Genomic DNA, 16779 nt, shown 5'->3' with positions numbered 1-16779 from the left:
TCCTCCCAAATATGTTCTTTATTATAACTACACAGGAAGTTCTTTTGATCATTTTTTATAAATCTTTTTTTAAATATTTTTAATGGTAAATTTTAGCTTTTTTTCTTGTCAAATACGTTATAAACAGAATAAGAATTAATAAAGTGGTACCAATTATTCGAATTTTGTTGAAAAAAAATCCAAAATCCTTTCTAGAAAAATCGCGATTTTTTAAAAATTCGTTTTGTTTTGTTATTGTTGGTTTTGTTCTTTAATCATTGTTGTTGTTTTTTTTTTTTTATTTCAGCTTAAACCCATGCATTGACTAAACTACAAGTGTAGCTTAACCAACAAAGGAAAAGAATGTTTGTCAAATTTATTTGGGCAAAGCCCTATAGACTGCAAGATGGTTGGATGGACGCACGTTTCGGAATTACCACATTCCTCATCAGCATCCTCTACTTGCAGCAAAACTATCAACCAATTACCAGAATAAATTCAGGCAGTTCATTAAAGCCAGCATCCGTCCTATGACAAGCCCATGTTACAATCATCGCTTCTGCGCCAATTGTGCACTACTTACGGATCCAAAAAGAACATTTTCACTACTTTTTTGGCGTCGCTTTTTTTTGCTGAGGTGGTGCAGGGAATAAAATATTGGACCCCGCCCGACTTTAGACTTTCCTTACTTGTAGATAATTTAAATTCTATATATTTTTAACCCCATTACTCAAATGAGCACGAGAAGAGAAATCGGGAAAATGTATATCTAGTTTCAGGCTGGATTATAATTGTGTCTAATTTTCCTTTCCTTAAAACGAGTGTAGAGGTGAGCATCTGTCACAAAATTGCCGAGACTCGCGCTGAAACATTTATTTATGGTCCTAAAATACCTTGAAATTTTAATTTAATGCAAAGCGGATAAAAATTCCGGCTACAAGGGGGCTTTACCTTAATATGAACCGGTACAAACTATAGTAGACATCACCTCTTTATGAAGCCATATTTCAAATTTCAGCTAAATCGAATAAAAATTGAGGCTCTTTTTATGGGAAGATCGGTCTACATATATGAGTTGTGACAAGACTAGACATGGACCATATAAACCAAATTTGACATTGGTCTTTGCGGACCTTTGATACTTCTTTTCATACATTAGGCAAATTAAAAAAAAAAAAAAAACAAGTATATACGGCCGTAAGTTCGGCCAGGCCGAATCTTATGTACCCTCCACCATGGATTGCGTAGAAACTTCTACGAAAGACTGTCATCCACAATCGAATTAATTGGGTTGTGGTATCTTAAAACTTCTTAACACCGTTTTCTAAATTGTTAGTTAGTCCATACGTGGTATATATTAGACAAAAAAGGTATGTATAGATAAGTCTACAAATAATTACGAATCGATATGGACTTTTGCACGGTACGTAGAGAGCCAGAATTGAAATATGGGGGTCGCTTATATGGGGGCTATATACAATTATGAACTTGATATGGAACAATTTTTGTGTGATTGGGGATCGATTTATCTGATGGCTATATATAACTATAGACCGATATGGACCTAGTTAGGCATGGTTGTTAACGGCCATATACTAGCACAATGTACCAAATTTCAACTGACTCGGATGAAATTTGCTCATCTAAGAGGCTTGAAAAACAAATCTCGGGATCGGTTTATATGCGGGCTATATATGATTATGGACTGATATGGACCACTTTTGGCATGGTTGTTAAATATCATATACTACCACATCCAGATCGGATGAATTTTGCTTCTCCGAAAGGCACCCCGGGTCAAATCTGGGGATAGGTTTATATGGGGACTATATATAATTATGGACTGATATGAACCAATTCCTGCATGGTTGTTGGATACAATACTAACATCACGTACCAAATTTCAATCGAATCGGATGAATTTTGCTCTTCCAAGGGGCTCCGGAGGTCAAATCTGGGTATCGGTTTATATGGGGCCTATATATAATTATGGACCGATTTCGACCAATTTTCGCATGGGTGTTTGAGACCATATACTAACACCACGTACCACATTTGAACTGAATCAGATGAATTTTGGTCTGCCAAGAGGCTCCGGAGGTCAAATCTGGTGATCGGTTTATATGGCGGCTATATATAATTATGGACCGATGTTGACCAATTTTTGCATTGTCATTAGAGACTATATACTTACACCATGTACCAAATTTCAGCCGGATCGGATGAAATTTGCTTCTCTTAGAGGCTCCGCAAGCCAAATCGGGGGATCGGTTTATATTGGGGCTATATATAATTATGGGCCGATGTGGACCAATTTTTGTATGGTCATTAGAGACCATATACTTACACCATGTACCAAATTTCAGCCGGATCGGATGAAATTTGCTTCTCTTAAAGGCTCCGCAAGCCAAATCTGGGGATCGGTTTATATGGGGGCTATATATAATTATGAACCGATGTGGACCAATTTTTGCATGGTTGTTAGGCACAATATACTAACACCATGTACCAAATTTCATTCGGATCGGATGAAATTTGCTTCTCTTAGAGGATTCGGAAGCCAAATTTGGGGGTCCGTTTATATGAGGGCTATACGTAAAAGTGGACCTATGGCCCATTTACAATACCATCCGACCTACATCAATAACAACTACTTGTGCCAAGTTTCAAGTCGATAGCTTGTTCCATTCGGAAGTTAGCGTGATTTCAACAGACGGACGGGCGGACGGACATGCTCAGATCGACTCAGAATTTCACCACGACCCAGAATATATATACTTTATTGGGTCTTAGAGCAATATTTCGATGTGTTACCAACGGAATGACAAAGTTAATATACCCCCCATCCTATGGTGGAGGGTATAAAAATGCGGCATATAGATGCCTTAGGTCAGTTAATATGAGACCTATATCAAGACCAATCTTCAAACTTGGCATGCTAGCAAACAAAAAAACATAATTGTAACAAACGAACATCTTTACATCGAACGAACATCTTTTGTTTACTCGGATATCAATATGGTGGTGGATATAAAAATACTTCTAAACTCCTGCCGATAGATTTCGTGCTCTTTCATAAATCTCGAAAAACATTAGACCCTAATCTCCAGTCACCATTAGTCCCCAGTAATTGAGTTAGGTCATAGGTCTTTGAAGCCAACGCAGTCATCGATTGCATTGCGCCTACAACCGACTAAAATACAGCCGCTAAATCATTGAAACTATCAATATTTAAGAAAGGAACGGACGAGGTAGTCAATAGTCACAACATACACTGATCATCTCACAATAAATAGCAAGCAATAGCATGTACAACATTTGATAAACTTTCATTGATAGCTAATAATTAAATAAGAAAACAAGTATATACGGCCGTAAGTTCGGCCAGGCCGAAGCTTATGTACCCTCCATCATGGATTGCGTAGAAACTTCTTCTAAACACTGCCATCCACAATCGAATTACTTAAGTTGCGGTAACGCTTGCCGGTGGCAAGGTATCTTAAAACCTCGTAACACCATCTTCAAAATTGTATGTAAGTCCATACGTGGTATATATTAAATCAAAAGAGATCGATCCAATACGTATATAATTCAGTTTGACAAAGTAGACATACAAATTTGACAAAATTTTCTACAGAAATAAAATTTTAACAAAATTTTCTATAGAAATAAAATTTTGACAAAATTTTCTATAGAAATAAAAATTTTGACAAAATTTTCTATAGAAAGAAAATTTTGACAAAAATTTCTACAGAAATAAAATTGTAACAAAATTTTCTATAGAAATAAACTTTTGACAAAACTTTCAATAGAAATAAAATCTTGGTAGATTATTTTTGGCTCGGGTGGCAACTGTGACTATGAACCGAATAAAATTTTAACAAAATTTTCTATAGAAATAAAATTTTGACAAAATTTTCTATAGAGATAAAATTTTGACAATGATGAAAATTTTATTATGAACCGAATAAAATTTTAACAAAATTTTCTCTACAAATAAAATTTTGACAGCATTTTCTATAGAAATAAAATTTTGGTAGATTATTTTTGGCTCTAGTGGCAACCATGATTATGAACCGATATGGACTAACACCACGTTCCTACTTTGAACCGGATCGGATGAATTTTGCTCCTCCAAGAGGCTCCGGAGGTCAAATCTGGAGAACGTTTTATATGGGGGCTATATATAATTATGGACCGATATGGACCATGTTCCAAATCACAACCGGATTGGATGAAATTTGCTTCTCTTGGAGACTTCGCAAGCCAAATCTGGGGATCGGTTTATATGGGCGCTATATATAATTATGGACCGATGTGGACCAATTTTTGCACGGTTGTTAGAGACCATATACCAATACCATGTACCAAATTTCAGCCGGATCGGATGCAATTTGCTTCTCTTTTAGGCTCCGCAAGCCAAATCTGGGGATCGGTTTATATGGGGTCTATATATAATTATGGACCGATGTGGACCAATTTTTGCATGATTGTTAGAGACCATATACTAACACCATGTACCAAATTTCAGCCGGATCGGCTGAAATGTGCTTCTTTTAGAGGCTCCACAAGCCAAATCTGAGGGTCCCTTTATATGGGGGCTATACGTAAAAGTGGACCGATATTGCCCATTTTCAATACAATCCGACCTACATCGATAACAACTACTTGTGCCAAGTTTCAAGTCGATAGCTTGTTTCGTTCGGAAGTTAGCGTGATTTCAACAGACGGACGGACGGACGGACGGACGGACATGCTTAGATCGACTCAGAATTTCACCACGACCCAGAATATATATACTTTATGGGGTCTTAGAGCAATATTTCGATGTGTTACAAACAGAATGACAAAGTTAATATACCCCCATCCTATGATGGAGGGTATAAAAAAAAACTTTCGCTGTAAACAAATTTAAAACATTCCCAACCAAGCAATCAAAATTAATACCATATATTTTTCTTAACAATAATAATGTTTATTTCATAATGAATATTTCAAATACAGAAGATCTCTTACAAACAATTAACTTAAACACTCAAATTGAAATGATGTGAACGAGAATATTTCAAAATAAAAAGAAAAAAATGTGCAATGAAATGGACCAGTCTTTAATAGAAATCAACATCTCTTGATAAATCAGCCAGCATATCCATGAATAAATTTGATTTTTCATTATCATCATCGTCATCATCTTCACCGCCATCATCATCATTATCACCTTGAAGGCCACTACGATTTTTCGACAACACTGAGGTACTTTGGGCTACATTTCTCAACATATTTGAAATTTCATTCAATTGCGATGGATGCCAATCATATTTGAATATTTTTATGAACAAATTATTAATATAATTCATTGAGACAATTTGTTTCTCCACCATGGCAATAATTAAGAGAGAAAATTTCTTATAACATTCTGTTTGACAGCCCAAAGACAGTAAAAATGGTACAGTGACTAAACAATCATAATTGCCATGAGTTGAAGATTGAGTTGGACCATTGTCGTTAGCGATGGCATTTTGAGTATTAACTAAAATTCTTCGCATATTAGGATGATCTAATACTTGACAAGCAGCCTCTATTAACTCAGGGGTAATATGATTACTATTTGCTATTATGATGTGTTGCAATAGTTGTATTATATTCGAAGCCAAAAGACGATAGAAAATTGTGGGTAATGCATTATCGAAAGCATCCATTATTGTATTCATTAAATCCACAATGGGTTGTGAATCTTTGAACAATTCCGTTCTAACTGATGTACAATGTAACCAATATTTTAGAGTATGTATTAACTCCGATACACTTGGAGTATCTTTAGTTATTCTCAACTCTGAGCTATTTTTCGTTTTATCCATGGTACACAATTTGTGAGCCATATCCTCAAGATCAACAAAAAAATAATTTGCTTTCATCACCCTTCCATGGAACCATTGGCAGATTTTATGTAGAGTGTCTTTTTTGATAATCATGATATAGGTTTCCTTCAATATCTCGGGAGTCTCTTCGGGCAGAAGGCTATCTAGGGAATTTCTAATACGTGTGTCCAACATTCTGGGTATATCCTCATTCCATTTTGCTATAGCATTTCGCCTAGCCGTAGAATATATTTCTTTTATTTCTCCATACACTGTACGGTAATCGGACGAGGTTATTTTATTCACCTGACTATCGGCTTGACTTTTGATGGTCAGTAAAATTTTAAGTTGGCCATCTTTTATCACACATTTATAGGTTCTTTCTACACAAAAATTGATAACTTGTCGAGTTGAAGAATTCTGTGAATTCTGGAAAGCTTGTATGAGCTTTTTTTGCAAAGCTCTTGCATTATTTGCTGGAGAATCAAGAAGACCTTCTCCATCTTTAGGTGTTGGTGTTGGAGATAATTCCGCCAAACGTGTAGTAATGTGGCGATAACGGCCAGATCTGGAAGCATATTTGGTTTGGGCATATTTTGCTGGCATTATGGAAACTCGAAATTCTGCTAAAAATGGGCATGCTACCGGTAATAAAGATTCCAAAAGAGGATTTAATTTGAGTTCTTGAGACGATTTCCCAGCTTCGCCAACATCATCGTCGGCCGATTTCTGCAACTTATTTTTTATATAAACCAACAATGGCGGTAAGTCGTTCCCATTGCCCTGAGACATAGAACGAAACTGATAGTATTGCTCTATCAAAAATTGTTGCGAATCAAATAACCAGCCCAAGCATGCAGTTACTATGAATTTGGATGTGGGCGGTAATATGGTATCATCTTCATATCCCAAATACCAGTACAAGGCAAAGAGTAGATTTAAAACTTTTGCATTTCTTTCCAATTGCAAGGAGATATTATCCAACATACACATATATTGAACCATCCAGGGTATGGTTATAAGTAATTTGCCTTGATCTATGCTTTCCTCTACCACCAGATGCAGGTCAAAACTAGTTTGTGTGAGAGATCGAAGTTGCACTTGTTTCTTTTCCACAGTTGATGGCATTAGAACACTGCTGCTTAAATTGCATACGAAGGGTAAACTTATGGTGAATCCCAAGAATTTAGCCAATATTAACATGGAATTTAATAGCTCAGGTCTTACGGCCACCTGCTCACTGGTTGCATCGATTAGCAAAGAACTGTCGTGATTTTCCGTTTCAGTTTCAGCCTTAGTGATATTAATGTGATCAAAGGAGGAATCATTCAACATAATCAATTGGCTATACAGCTCCATTTTTAATTGTTCGGCAAAAGCCAAGGATCGTGCCCTCAATATGAAATCCCGAAAGAAGGCTTGAGCTCTGGGAAATTGATAGTCTACGCTAAATTGGCTGGGTGCTATTAGGCGTTGGGTCAATTTGGAGAATTTCTGGAGATCTACATCGAGGCCCATTTCTTCGGGTGATGTTGCACTTGAAGCCGATAGCAGCAGCTGAGACACAAACAATTTAGCAAAATGAGCCATATTTACACAATGTTCCGATTGTTTGAATATCTCTTCTATTTTAGGGGCCACCTCTACACTGAACTTCCAATTTGGATTTAGATGATTGGTTTCCCAAATCTTTAAACAGTTGCAGAATAAGTCTCGTTGGGCTCTGAAATTGGCGAACTCCTGATGGGAGGTAAAATTATCCCTGGAGTCTTGATCATGTTGGAAATAAACATTGCTGAATGGTTTCCCCTCAAAACAGATGGAGGTATCATGCATGGGATTATCTAAAGTAATTTGCTGTTTCTTTTGGTAGATATCTAGCAAATAGTTTCGAACTTCATCATCCATATAGGCAAAACGTTCATTGGTCAATACCACTTTCAATGTTTTGGCATCGAGAGAGGCCAACCGAAGTTTTTCTTTGTTAAGGCACAACAGAGCAAAATAAATGGCATGCTTAACATCCTCTAAATATTTTAGACTTTGAAAGTCATTGTTTTCCACCACCTCCTGTAATTCCAAGCAATTGAAAGCTTTTGTTAACGATACCGGTGATGTAGTAGACAGTCGAACGTTCAAGAGATTCAATAGGAAAGACAACTCATTTAGAAAATTCGTTGTTAGATGGTTATCTATTAATATCACATAAACTTCCGCCAATCTCTGAACAACATTCTTGCCTGGCAATTTTTCCATATCAGGAAGATCTTCTTCAATTGTAACGGAGTCCTTACGTTTAGATGGTGTACTTGTTACTACCATCATGGGATCTGCTAAAGCCATTGGTATTGGCGCTACAGAAGGTGAAGCCACCAACTCCTTAGCTATCTCATTGGCATTGGTTTTGAGGATTTTTCGAGCAGCCAAAATGGAACATTGTTCTTCGTTCTCAATCTCGGTGCGGGAGATTTTCAAAATATTATTCTCATTACTAAAAGAAGATTCCCCAGCGAATACAGAATTTTTACCACCAGTATTTTCAACTTTTTTACTTATGCTTATAGGTTGAACTCGTTTCTTAGGTTTCTCCTGGTGGTGAGAAGTATTTGGTGTAGTTCCTGAAGTATTCTTCTTTTTGTTATGTGATCTATTATGCCCATGTCCAGTGGATGTATTCAGTGGTAAAAAGTCACCCAAGCATAAATTAGTACCACTCTTATTGGCAGATCCTGGAGTTGTGGACAAACGTTTCGTGTTTCCTGAAATATTACGCCCCACAGGAGTTGATGTTAAATTCTTTTGAGAGGTTGTAGAACGATCGACTGAAGTGTTTAGCCGATTCACTGAATGCGAAGACCATTCTCCTAAGGAACCCTGAGAATTATCATGTCTCAAATTTAGGTTAGGCGTTGATGTGTCCTGATGTAGAGACATAGACTTTGCGCTGGCCGATACATCATAATTTACATTGCGACGAGGTGTCTTTACAGGTGTTTGACTTTTGGGTGTCTCATTACCACTGCTATTAACCTTCAAATGGTCTTCGGTATGTTGCCTAATAGCATTAAGGAAATAGACTGCAAAGTCCTCTAGGCTACAAGCGGGATCATTCGAACAAGTATCCAGCAATTCGAATTGTTTTAAAAACCAATCACGAAAATTGGAATTTTCTCCAGACCCTTTTTGGTATTCGATGATAAGCTTAAGTTTTTCCTCTGGTGTCGACGACATTTTATTGGATGAAGGCTTTTAGCATTACTGCTGTGTGTGCATGGTTTATGAAAACTCTTTTTTTTTAGAACTTGAATTCCTTTCCTTTACCGTTGCATGTATCCACCAACCAACATATCATTACTCCTTTTTCAACTACCGTTCGGAATGGTATCTGAAACGGAAGATGAACAAAGAGAATGGTTGGTTTGGCAAAAACAAAAAATTGGACACAATCAAAATTGGTCTTGTTTTTCTTTCTGTGTACAGATGGTGGATATTTGCACATTTGAAATATCACAACACAACACAAAATATGTCACAATCTATGACATCATTTGATTTAATTTGTCCCAATTATTATGATCTAGAGGCAAGTACTACGATGAAATGGATTTTTGTTTTTGGTATTTTGAGTTAAAAAGTTAATGTTAAATTCATACATTGCTATATAATTTAATAGATTTTAATTTTCTAATTATGTTACTGGTATATGAAGAAAAAAAAAATGAAGAATGAAATGTTTATGCACTCTATGAATAATGAGTTTCCAATATTCCCCTATATCCAGATGAAGAAACAAAATGTAGAAACATGAACGCCCAAAAGTCAAATTGTCCAAGGCATATGTAAGGTATTCCCAATAGTTTAATAGTTTTGCTTATATTTCGTTAAATTTTATCAATACTTTTTTTGCTTTCCATCTCGAATTGGTCGTAGCTATCATTAGAGCCTTCATTTTGGTATGATATTTAAATAGGGACAACGTTATAAAATTTTGCATTACTAATTGAGTTTTCATGAATAGTGTCTGCATGATTGTTACACAAACCTTTGGAATTACAACAGCTACAATCCAGTAGTATAATAAAAACCTCTTATAATCTTCTATTATTCACAGTATTCAATGGAACTATATTATTTCTAATGAACAAAAATCAATTAATTTCTTTTTGAGGGGTCAGTGTTATTGGTGTCAATTATTCCAACAACAACAAAGCGATAGATTAATATAAGTAGGGTGAGAACAAAAACAAGAGAGTACACTTTGTATCAGTGCTGCCGCTACTACTTCAATCGAAGTATTTTGCTTCATTTTCACAAAATTTACTTCGTCACTCCTTCTTCCAAAAATCTGCTTCACTTTTTGTTCTGCTTCAAATTTTAAAATTTTTCCCCATATTACCTAATTGTTTTTCCTATTCCTTTAATTACGATCAACATAACGGTTTTAATCATTGAATTATTAACCGATGTGGACCAATTATTGCATAGTTTTTAGAGACCATATACTTACACCATGTACCAAATTTCAGCCGGATCGGATGAAATTTGGTTCTCTTAGAGGCTCCGCAAGCCAAATCGGGGGATCAGTTTATATGGGAGCTATATATAATTATGGACCGATGTGGACCAATTTTTGCATGGTTGTTAGAGATCATATGCTGAAACCATGTACCAAATTTCAGCTTGATCGGATGAAATTTGCTTCTCTTAGAGTCTCCGCAAGCCAAATTTGGGGTTCCGTTTATATGGGGGCTATACGTAAAAGTGGACCGATATGGCCCATTTGCAATACCATCCTACCTACATCAATAACAAATACTTGTGCCAAGTTTCAAGTCGATAGCTTCTTTCGTTCGGAAGGTAGCGTGATTTCAACAGACGGACGGACGGTCAGACATGCTCAGATCGACTCAGAATTTCACCACGACCCAGAATATACTTTATGGGGTCTTACAGCAATATTTCGATGTGTTACAAACGGAATGTTAATATAACCCCCATCCTATGGTGGAGGGTATAATAAAATGAATTCTATTGTTTTGTTTTCAAAAATGTATGCTACTTCAATTTTATTCAATCTACTCCACTTTTTTCCAAAATCTACTTCACTCAATTTTTCACTAGCGGCAGCACTGCTTTGTATATTAATCAGTTAGAATTGTCTCTCTCCCTCAGAGTTGACAACATTTAATGTCAAATCTACCAAATAGTACAGTTAGCGTGTTTTTATCACATGTTTTGGTTTACGAATTTGCAAAACGCACAATTTTTTATTGCCAAAATTTAATAAACCATTGTTTTTCTTTCAACTCTTATTCTAATTGGATTTCCTATCTCCTAGGATATCGGCTTAAAATTTCGAGTTATGAATTCTTCGTATAGTTAATTTATATTGAAGGTTGAACGGATATATTCATATGCAAATTAGAGAGAAGATATCTGCAATCTCTCAAACTCCAATTTGTATCAAATTTGCTCTTTCGTTATTTAGAAAAATTCGTTAAATCGAATGGAAATATTAAAAGTTGACTTTTATTGAAAATCGTAGTTTTTATTACCATATCCATTCATAAGCATTTGGGAAAATTAAAGTACTACAGAGCCACTTAAAAATATTACTTTAAATAATCCTTCAAAACTGATGAATTTGATATAGAGGTTATTAGGTTAGGTTGAAAAGAGGATCCAAGTTTCGCTGTCTCGTGAGAGTCTATATCCAGCCATGTCAATATTCGCCTTGATGTGTACTCTAACTGATTAGATGAATTCCATAATTTGTTTCTAGACCCCGGTTTCAAGCTGGGCAAGGCTTAGGTAGTGTTCACAGTAAAATCTTCCTAACGCGTCCTACATACACCCGTGTTCAGGTCATGTCCATTGGAATGTGTACAAGCCGTGTCCTGCAGTGTAAATTTACCTCGTCAAGGACAACCCGTTTTAAAGTGGCCGATCACTTCCATACGTTTCGACAAGAACTGGGGCTGGTACATTCACACCAGGGAGTAGTCCTTTACCGGTTCTGGGGTAGATCTATTTCCCGCAGCGGAGCTGCTACTCTATCTAACCTAACTTTACCTATGTACCTGGCCATTGAATATGTGTTTTCAAACATTTGATGGAAGCTAAATATCTTGGGAATGCCGTAGTTTGTGGACATTTCCAAAAGACTTAAACCATTCTCCCAATCGTCAAGTATAGCTGATTTTCATTGTTAATTTTCTTAAGAATAAAAGCATTTTCGTTAAATCGAACGTGTAAAGTTTGCACAACCGTTCGTTATTTAGAATACTCAATGTTAGGAAATTGGATGTTCGTTAAATTGGATTTTCGTTAAATGGGGTATTCGTTAAACAGAGCTTCGACTGTATAATACTTATTTATACGGGCACTAGCAACTATAGGCTATCGGCCTAGACACAACTAATTTTATATTCTATGCAAAATAAAAAAAAATAAAAGTCAATAGTAATAAAATCTATTCGATTGAAATGACGGCTTTGTGGCCAGATTTTGGTCAAATCGGTCGTGAGGTGAGCCGATTTGGACGAAATTTGGCGTAACTAGAATATTAGATCTCCATTATGCGCCATTAAATTGGAGTAAAATCTCGTCGAGGTCGCGGATAAAATGGGGTTTTTGTGGTTATATCTGACAAAATTCGACACAGAATATAATTTTTATCCAAAATTTCAAATAAATCGTGAACAATGTGTCCCCTTTTCCGGACGAAAGGTCAATATGGGAGCGATATCTATCAAAACCTGTAGCGATTTAGACTAACATACTTAAGGGAGCCACCGTGGTGCAATGGTTAGCATGCCCGCCTTGCATACACAAGGTCGTGGGTTCGATTCCTGCTTCAACCGAACACCAAAAAGTTTTTCAGCTGTGGATTATCCCACCTCAGTAATACTGGTGACATTTCTGAGGGTTTCAAAGCTTCTCTAAGTGGTTTCACTGCAGTGTGGAACGCCGTTCGAAGAAATGGAGATCCCTTGTCATAGAGCTTAACATGGAATCGGGCAGCACTCAGTGATAAGAGAGAAGTTCACCAATGTGGTATCACAATGGACTGAATAGTCTAAGTGAGCCTGATACATCGGGCTGCCACCTAACCTAACCTAACGATAATTTTGATTCTACTAATTGTACAAGACTTGACATCAATCATGTTAAAATTTAGACCTCTGAGGCCATATAAAATATATATTTGGGAGCTATATATTAATATGAACCGATTTCAAATAACAAAAATGTATCTACATTCTGGCAATGTCAAATAGACTCAAGAAGTGGTCCTGAGAAAATTGCCCTTCTGAGTGTTACAAATATATGCACTAACTTTAATAACCTATGGCTGACCATGGTGAAGAGTATGAAAAGTTGATGAAAGCCATCGAAAACTTCTCCCAGAAGAAATTTATGGCAAATATGTATTATCGGCATTGTATGACAGACAATATTTCGACTTAAAAAAAAAAAAACAAAAGAAAAAATAATCCGTCGCCACAGCCAAACCAGCTAACATTTTGAGTTCATATAGGATATATAAGATCATGGTATGGAGTATTTTCCAAAAACGGTATTCAGATATTTGGAAAATGGTTCTGGAAAAATGTTTGACACTCATTTTGGTCAAATATTTGCCTAGTGTGACCATAGCCTTAGACTATTTGGTCCATTGTAGTAAACTTCTCTCTTGTTACTGATTCCATGATTAGCTCAATGACAAAGGACCTTCTTATTACAACAGAAACCGAACCCATGACGCTTTATGTATGCAAATCAATCACTATCAGTATTGTTGAGCACATTAATAAGAAGGGATATTGGCTATTTTGAAAGTAGTTTACTTATATATGACGACTTTCTTGTTATTTTCATTCAAGAAACTATGGCGGCTCTTGAACTTTAACGAAATTCTAACTGGATCAATAAAATTCCCCAAATTAGCCCACTCCTTGGCAACTCTGCCTGCCGCTCTCACAACGACAAAGATGATGTCCAAAATATTAATTGGGGAATATAGGCAAAGAGCATAAATTACCGACAACTGAATCATCAAGTAGAATATATAAACTATGCATTATAAAAACGGATATTCAGACGACTTAATTAATTCCAATTAGCAAAAATACATGCGGCACATAACACATAAAAAACACAAGTAGTATAGCTTAAATCAACCCTTCTTTAGTAGTATCACGAAAAATATGCCATCGAGCCAGAGAGGCGGTGGCAAAACAGCACACACGAAAAATGACGTAATTCTCTAAACATGGAGAAACGAATCTACTTAACGAGCTACAATAACAAATATAAGCACTAAAATAGCAAAGAACCATAGGGAAAAGGAAGAAGATAACATTTTAATAGCTATAAGAAATATTAATCGAAATGCAATTTTTGGAGTAATTAAAATACGGTGTTTGGAATGGATGTGGTTAATGAAGACGCACAGCACCGATTGGTTAATGTTCCATTTTATGGCATCTGCCTTATAGTATCTCTCTCCCCAAATAAATCGGATCTATAAATAGCTTCTGATTTAGTAAACAAATTCGAAAAACGAAACAGAGAAAAGTAAATGCCACAAGCCATTAGATACTTTCCCAAGAATTTAGATACATTTACGATTGAACCAAAACTCCATCAACAAAACACACGCACACACTACAAAAACAAAACAAATATGGGGGAGAGTTGTGCGAAGTATTATCCACTTTATCCACAAAATGAGAACACCGTCCAATTCAAGTGACGATGACGTCGTCTTGCTCACTCACACATATACAGAATGAAGAAAAAAAACTTTCTTCAAAATTTTATCAATACAGAAATTTTCACAAATTTGGGAATTTCACATTTTAAGAATTCAACTAATATTGCCTTTTCCAGACTCGTTGAATTCTACTTATCATGTTTTTTAGAATTTTCTCATTAAATATCACGAGCCGAAACCGATAATTGGATCTGTAGGGCGTGGTACAAAAATTTTTTCCTCCACCATTTTTCACTTCTTACTTTAGCATGTTTTCATAGATTAGTTTTATGTTATGGAATAACGATGCTATTCTTCAAATATACTACAAAACACTTACACTTTATTTGTTTTTCATAGATTTATTTTAACTTTGAATAACTTTTTCTATTTCTTCAGCTTCGGGAAGCAGCTAAAAACGTTCGATCGAATCAAGAGCAAATTACAAAATACGAGATTTTCTCGACATCGATTTTATTCGTATCCGCCGATAGTTTCGATAAACCTGTGGATTCGATATTTATCGTTCGATATATTGCCCACTAGTTGTTATAATGGTCCTTCACACCATGATACCAATGCAGTAAATATAAACACTAGCATATATAAGGACTGTACCTATGACTCTGAGTCGATATTAGGTCTGTTCGCGTACTTTTCCAGTAAAAAATATCCAGTAAAAACTAGCAAGAGAATAAGAGTGTATTTTACACTCTTTGCTTAAAATTGCTGAAAAGTACACGAACGGTATCCAGTAACTATTTGCACATTGAAAATTTCAGCTGCTAAAACATTGAAAACAAAAAACGAATCCTGTATATTTAACTTCCAATCGTAGTTGCCGAACATGTACATTGTATTGGTACTTTGTTTGTTATCATAAACCAGCTGGCAAACTATGCTATGGTTTGCAAGATTTTACTGGGGGAAAAATCTCTAGCAAAAACTTGCAATTTCTCTATCTCATAACTGTCAAATGTAGTCTCTCTCCGGCTCTCTTTTGTTGGCGTTTTGGTGTAAACGAACGACTTCCAGTAAAAATTTGTAATAATTATCAAAAATTATCGGGTTCTCGAACGGAGCTATTTTGTGATACACCAAGCGCAACTAGCTTCTTATAATTTATTTAAATAAAATCGATAATGAAGTGGTGAAAACATAGTTATTTCGCTTAAAATTTTAAAAGGTATATTAGTGAACAATTTTCGACTTTCCAAATGGAATAAAGTGATTGTTTTTCAGATATTTTACAGACACGCTGCCTCTATTGAGAATAAAAACACTGGCTGGTAGACGCTGCAACATGTAACATGCCACTTGTAAATCAACATCATTCTGTTATTAATGAAAAAATTATGCGTCGTTCTAAATTTATTAAAAAAGACACCTACCCTGCCAACATATATTGAATTTGGGGGCGCTTTTGAGAATCCCCACTACGTCGAAAACAGACGTATACGATATCCAAAACTCCTCGGAAAAGCGCCGTCACTATTGAGAAGTTGTACCACGTAAGTTACTAGAAAAAAGTATCGCATGAGTGCAATTATTAGGTGCCCTTCTGGACACATTTAGAAGGACGCCAATAAGATCCCCTTCAAACAATCAGCGAAAGTGCATTTTAAGATAGTTGTAAAAGAATCATTGTGGTCAAGTAAAACGAGATTGTTTAGATGTTTATTAATTTTATTAAACATTTATAAATTCTCATAAATGTAACATTTATAGGACTATCACATCACATTTAACATATATTTATGCATTAATAAAAGATTGATGTTGAATTACAAGTTGCAAGTTACATGTTGTAGCGTCTATCAGCCAGTGCTTTTATTCCCAATGGAGGCAGCGTGTCTGGAAAAATATTTGAAAAACTATAACTTTATTCCATTTGGAAAGTCAAAAATTGTTCACCAATATACCTTTCACAAATTTAAGCGAAATAACTATGTTTTCAGCACTTCATTATCGTTTTTATTTAAATAAATTATAAGAAGCTGGTTGTGCTTGGTGTTTCACAAAATATAAAGTGGCTCTGTAACAATAGTGATGGCAAAATACTTTCATGCGTATAGTGATGCAAAATACTATCACAGTTGGCGATTGTTGCAGTGTCACATACGAGTCTGTGGTAGCGATGAGGATGAAATGGAAGTTTGAAATGCTGGCAGGGTAATAATTGCA

At 35.7% G+C, this 16779-nt stretch overlaps 2 protein-coding genes across 5 annotated transcripts in view; both read right to left on the bottom strand.

The window, feature by feature from the left end:
- Positions 1 to 15060, bottom strand: part of alpha-Spec (alpha spectrin) — a 41433-nt gene extending 26373 nt beyond the window's left edge. For all 4 annotated transcript variants that reach the window (XM_075303309.1, XM_075303311.1, XM_075303312.1 and 1 more), the window contains exon 1: positions 14936 to 15060. The gene's annotated coding sequence lies outside the window, so the exon portion shown is untranslated. The remainder of the gene's footprint in view (positions 1 to 14935) is intronic.
- On the bottom strand, positions 4933 to 15045 carry dlt (codanin-1 like protein dlt). The gene is made up of 2 exons (XM_075303314.1): positions 14936 to 15045; positions 4933 to 9222 (listed from the first exon to the last, which is right to left on the bottom strand). Exon 2 carries the CDS (start codon positions 9066 to 9068, stop codon positions 5088 to 5090), a length of 3981 nt encoding a protein of 1326 aa, XP_075159429.1. The 5' UTR covers positions 9069 to 9222; positions 14936 to 15045; the 3' UTR covers positions 4933 to 5087.
- Positions 15061 to 16779: the final 1719 nt, after the last annotated feature.

This window comes from Haematobia irritans, chromosome 4 (assembly GCF_050003625.1).
Source record: "Haematobia irritans isolate KBUSLIRL chromosome 4, ASM5000362v1, whole genome shotgun sequence".
NCBI lineage: Eukaryota > Metazoa > Arthropoda > Insecta > Diptera > Muscidae > Haematobia > Haematobia irritans.
The sequence above is the reverse complement of the archived record's forward strand: the minus strand, read 5'-3'. Positions and strand labels throughout refer to the sequence as shown.

Bases quoted from the DNA above. Each gene is read 5' to 3' on its own strand.
- dlt (XM_075303314.1), bottom strand. From the start codon at position 9,068: ATGTCGTCGACACCAGAGGAAAAACTTAAGCTTATCATCGAATACCAA.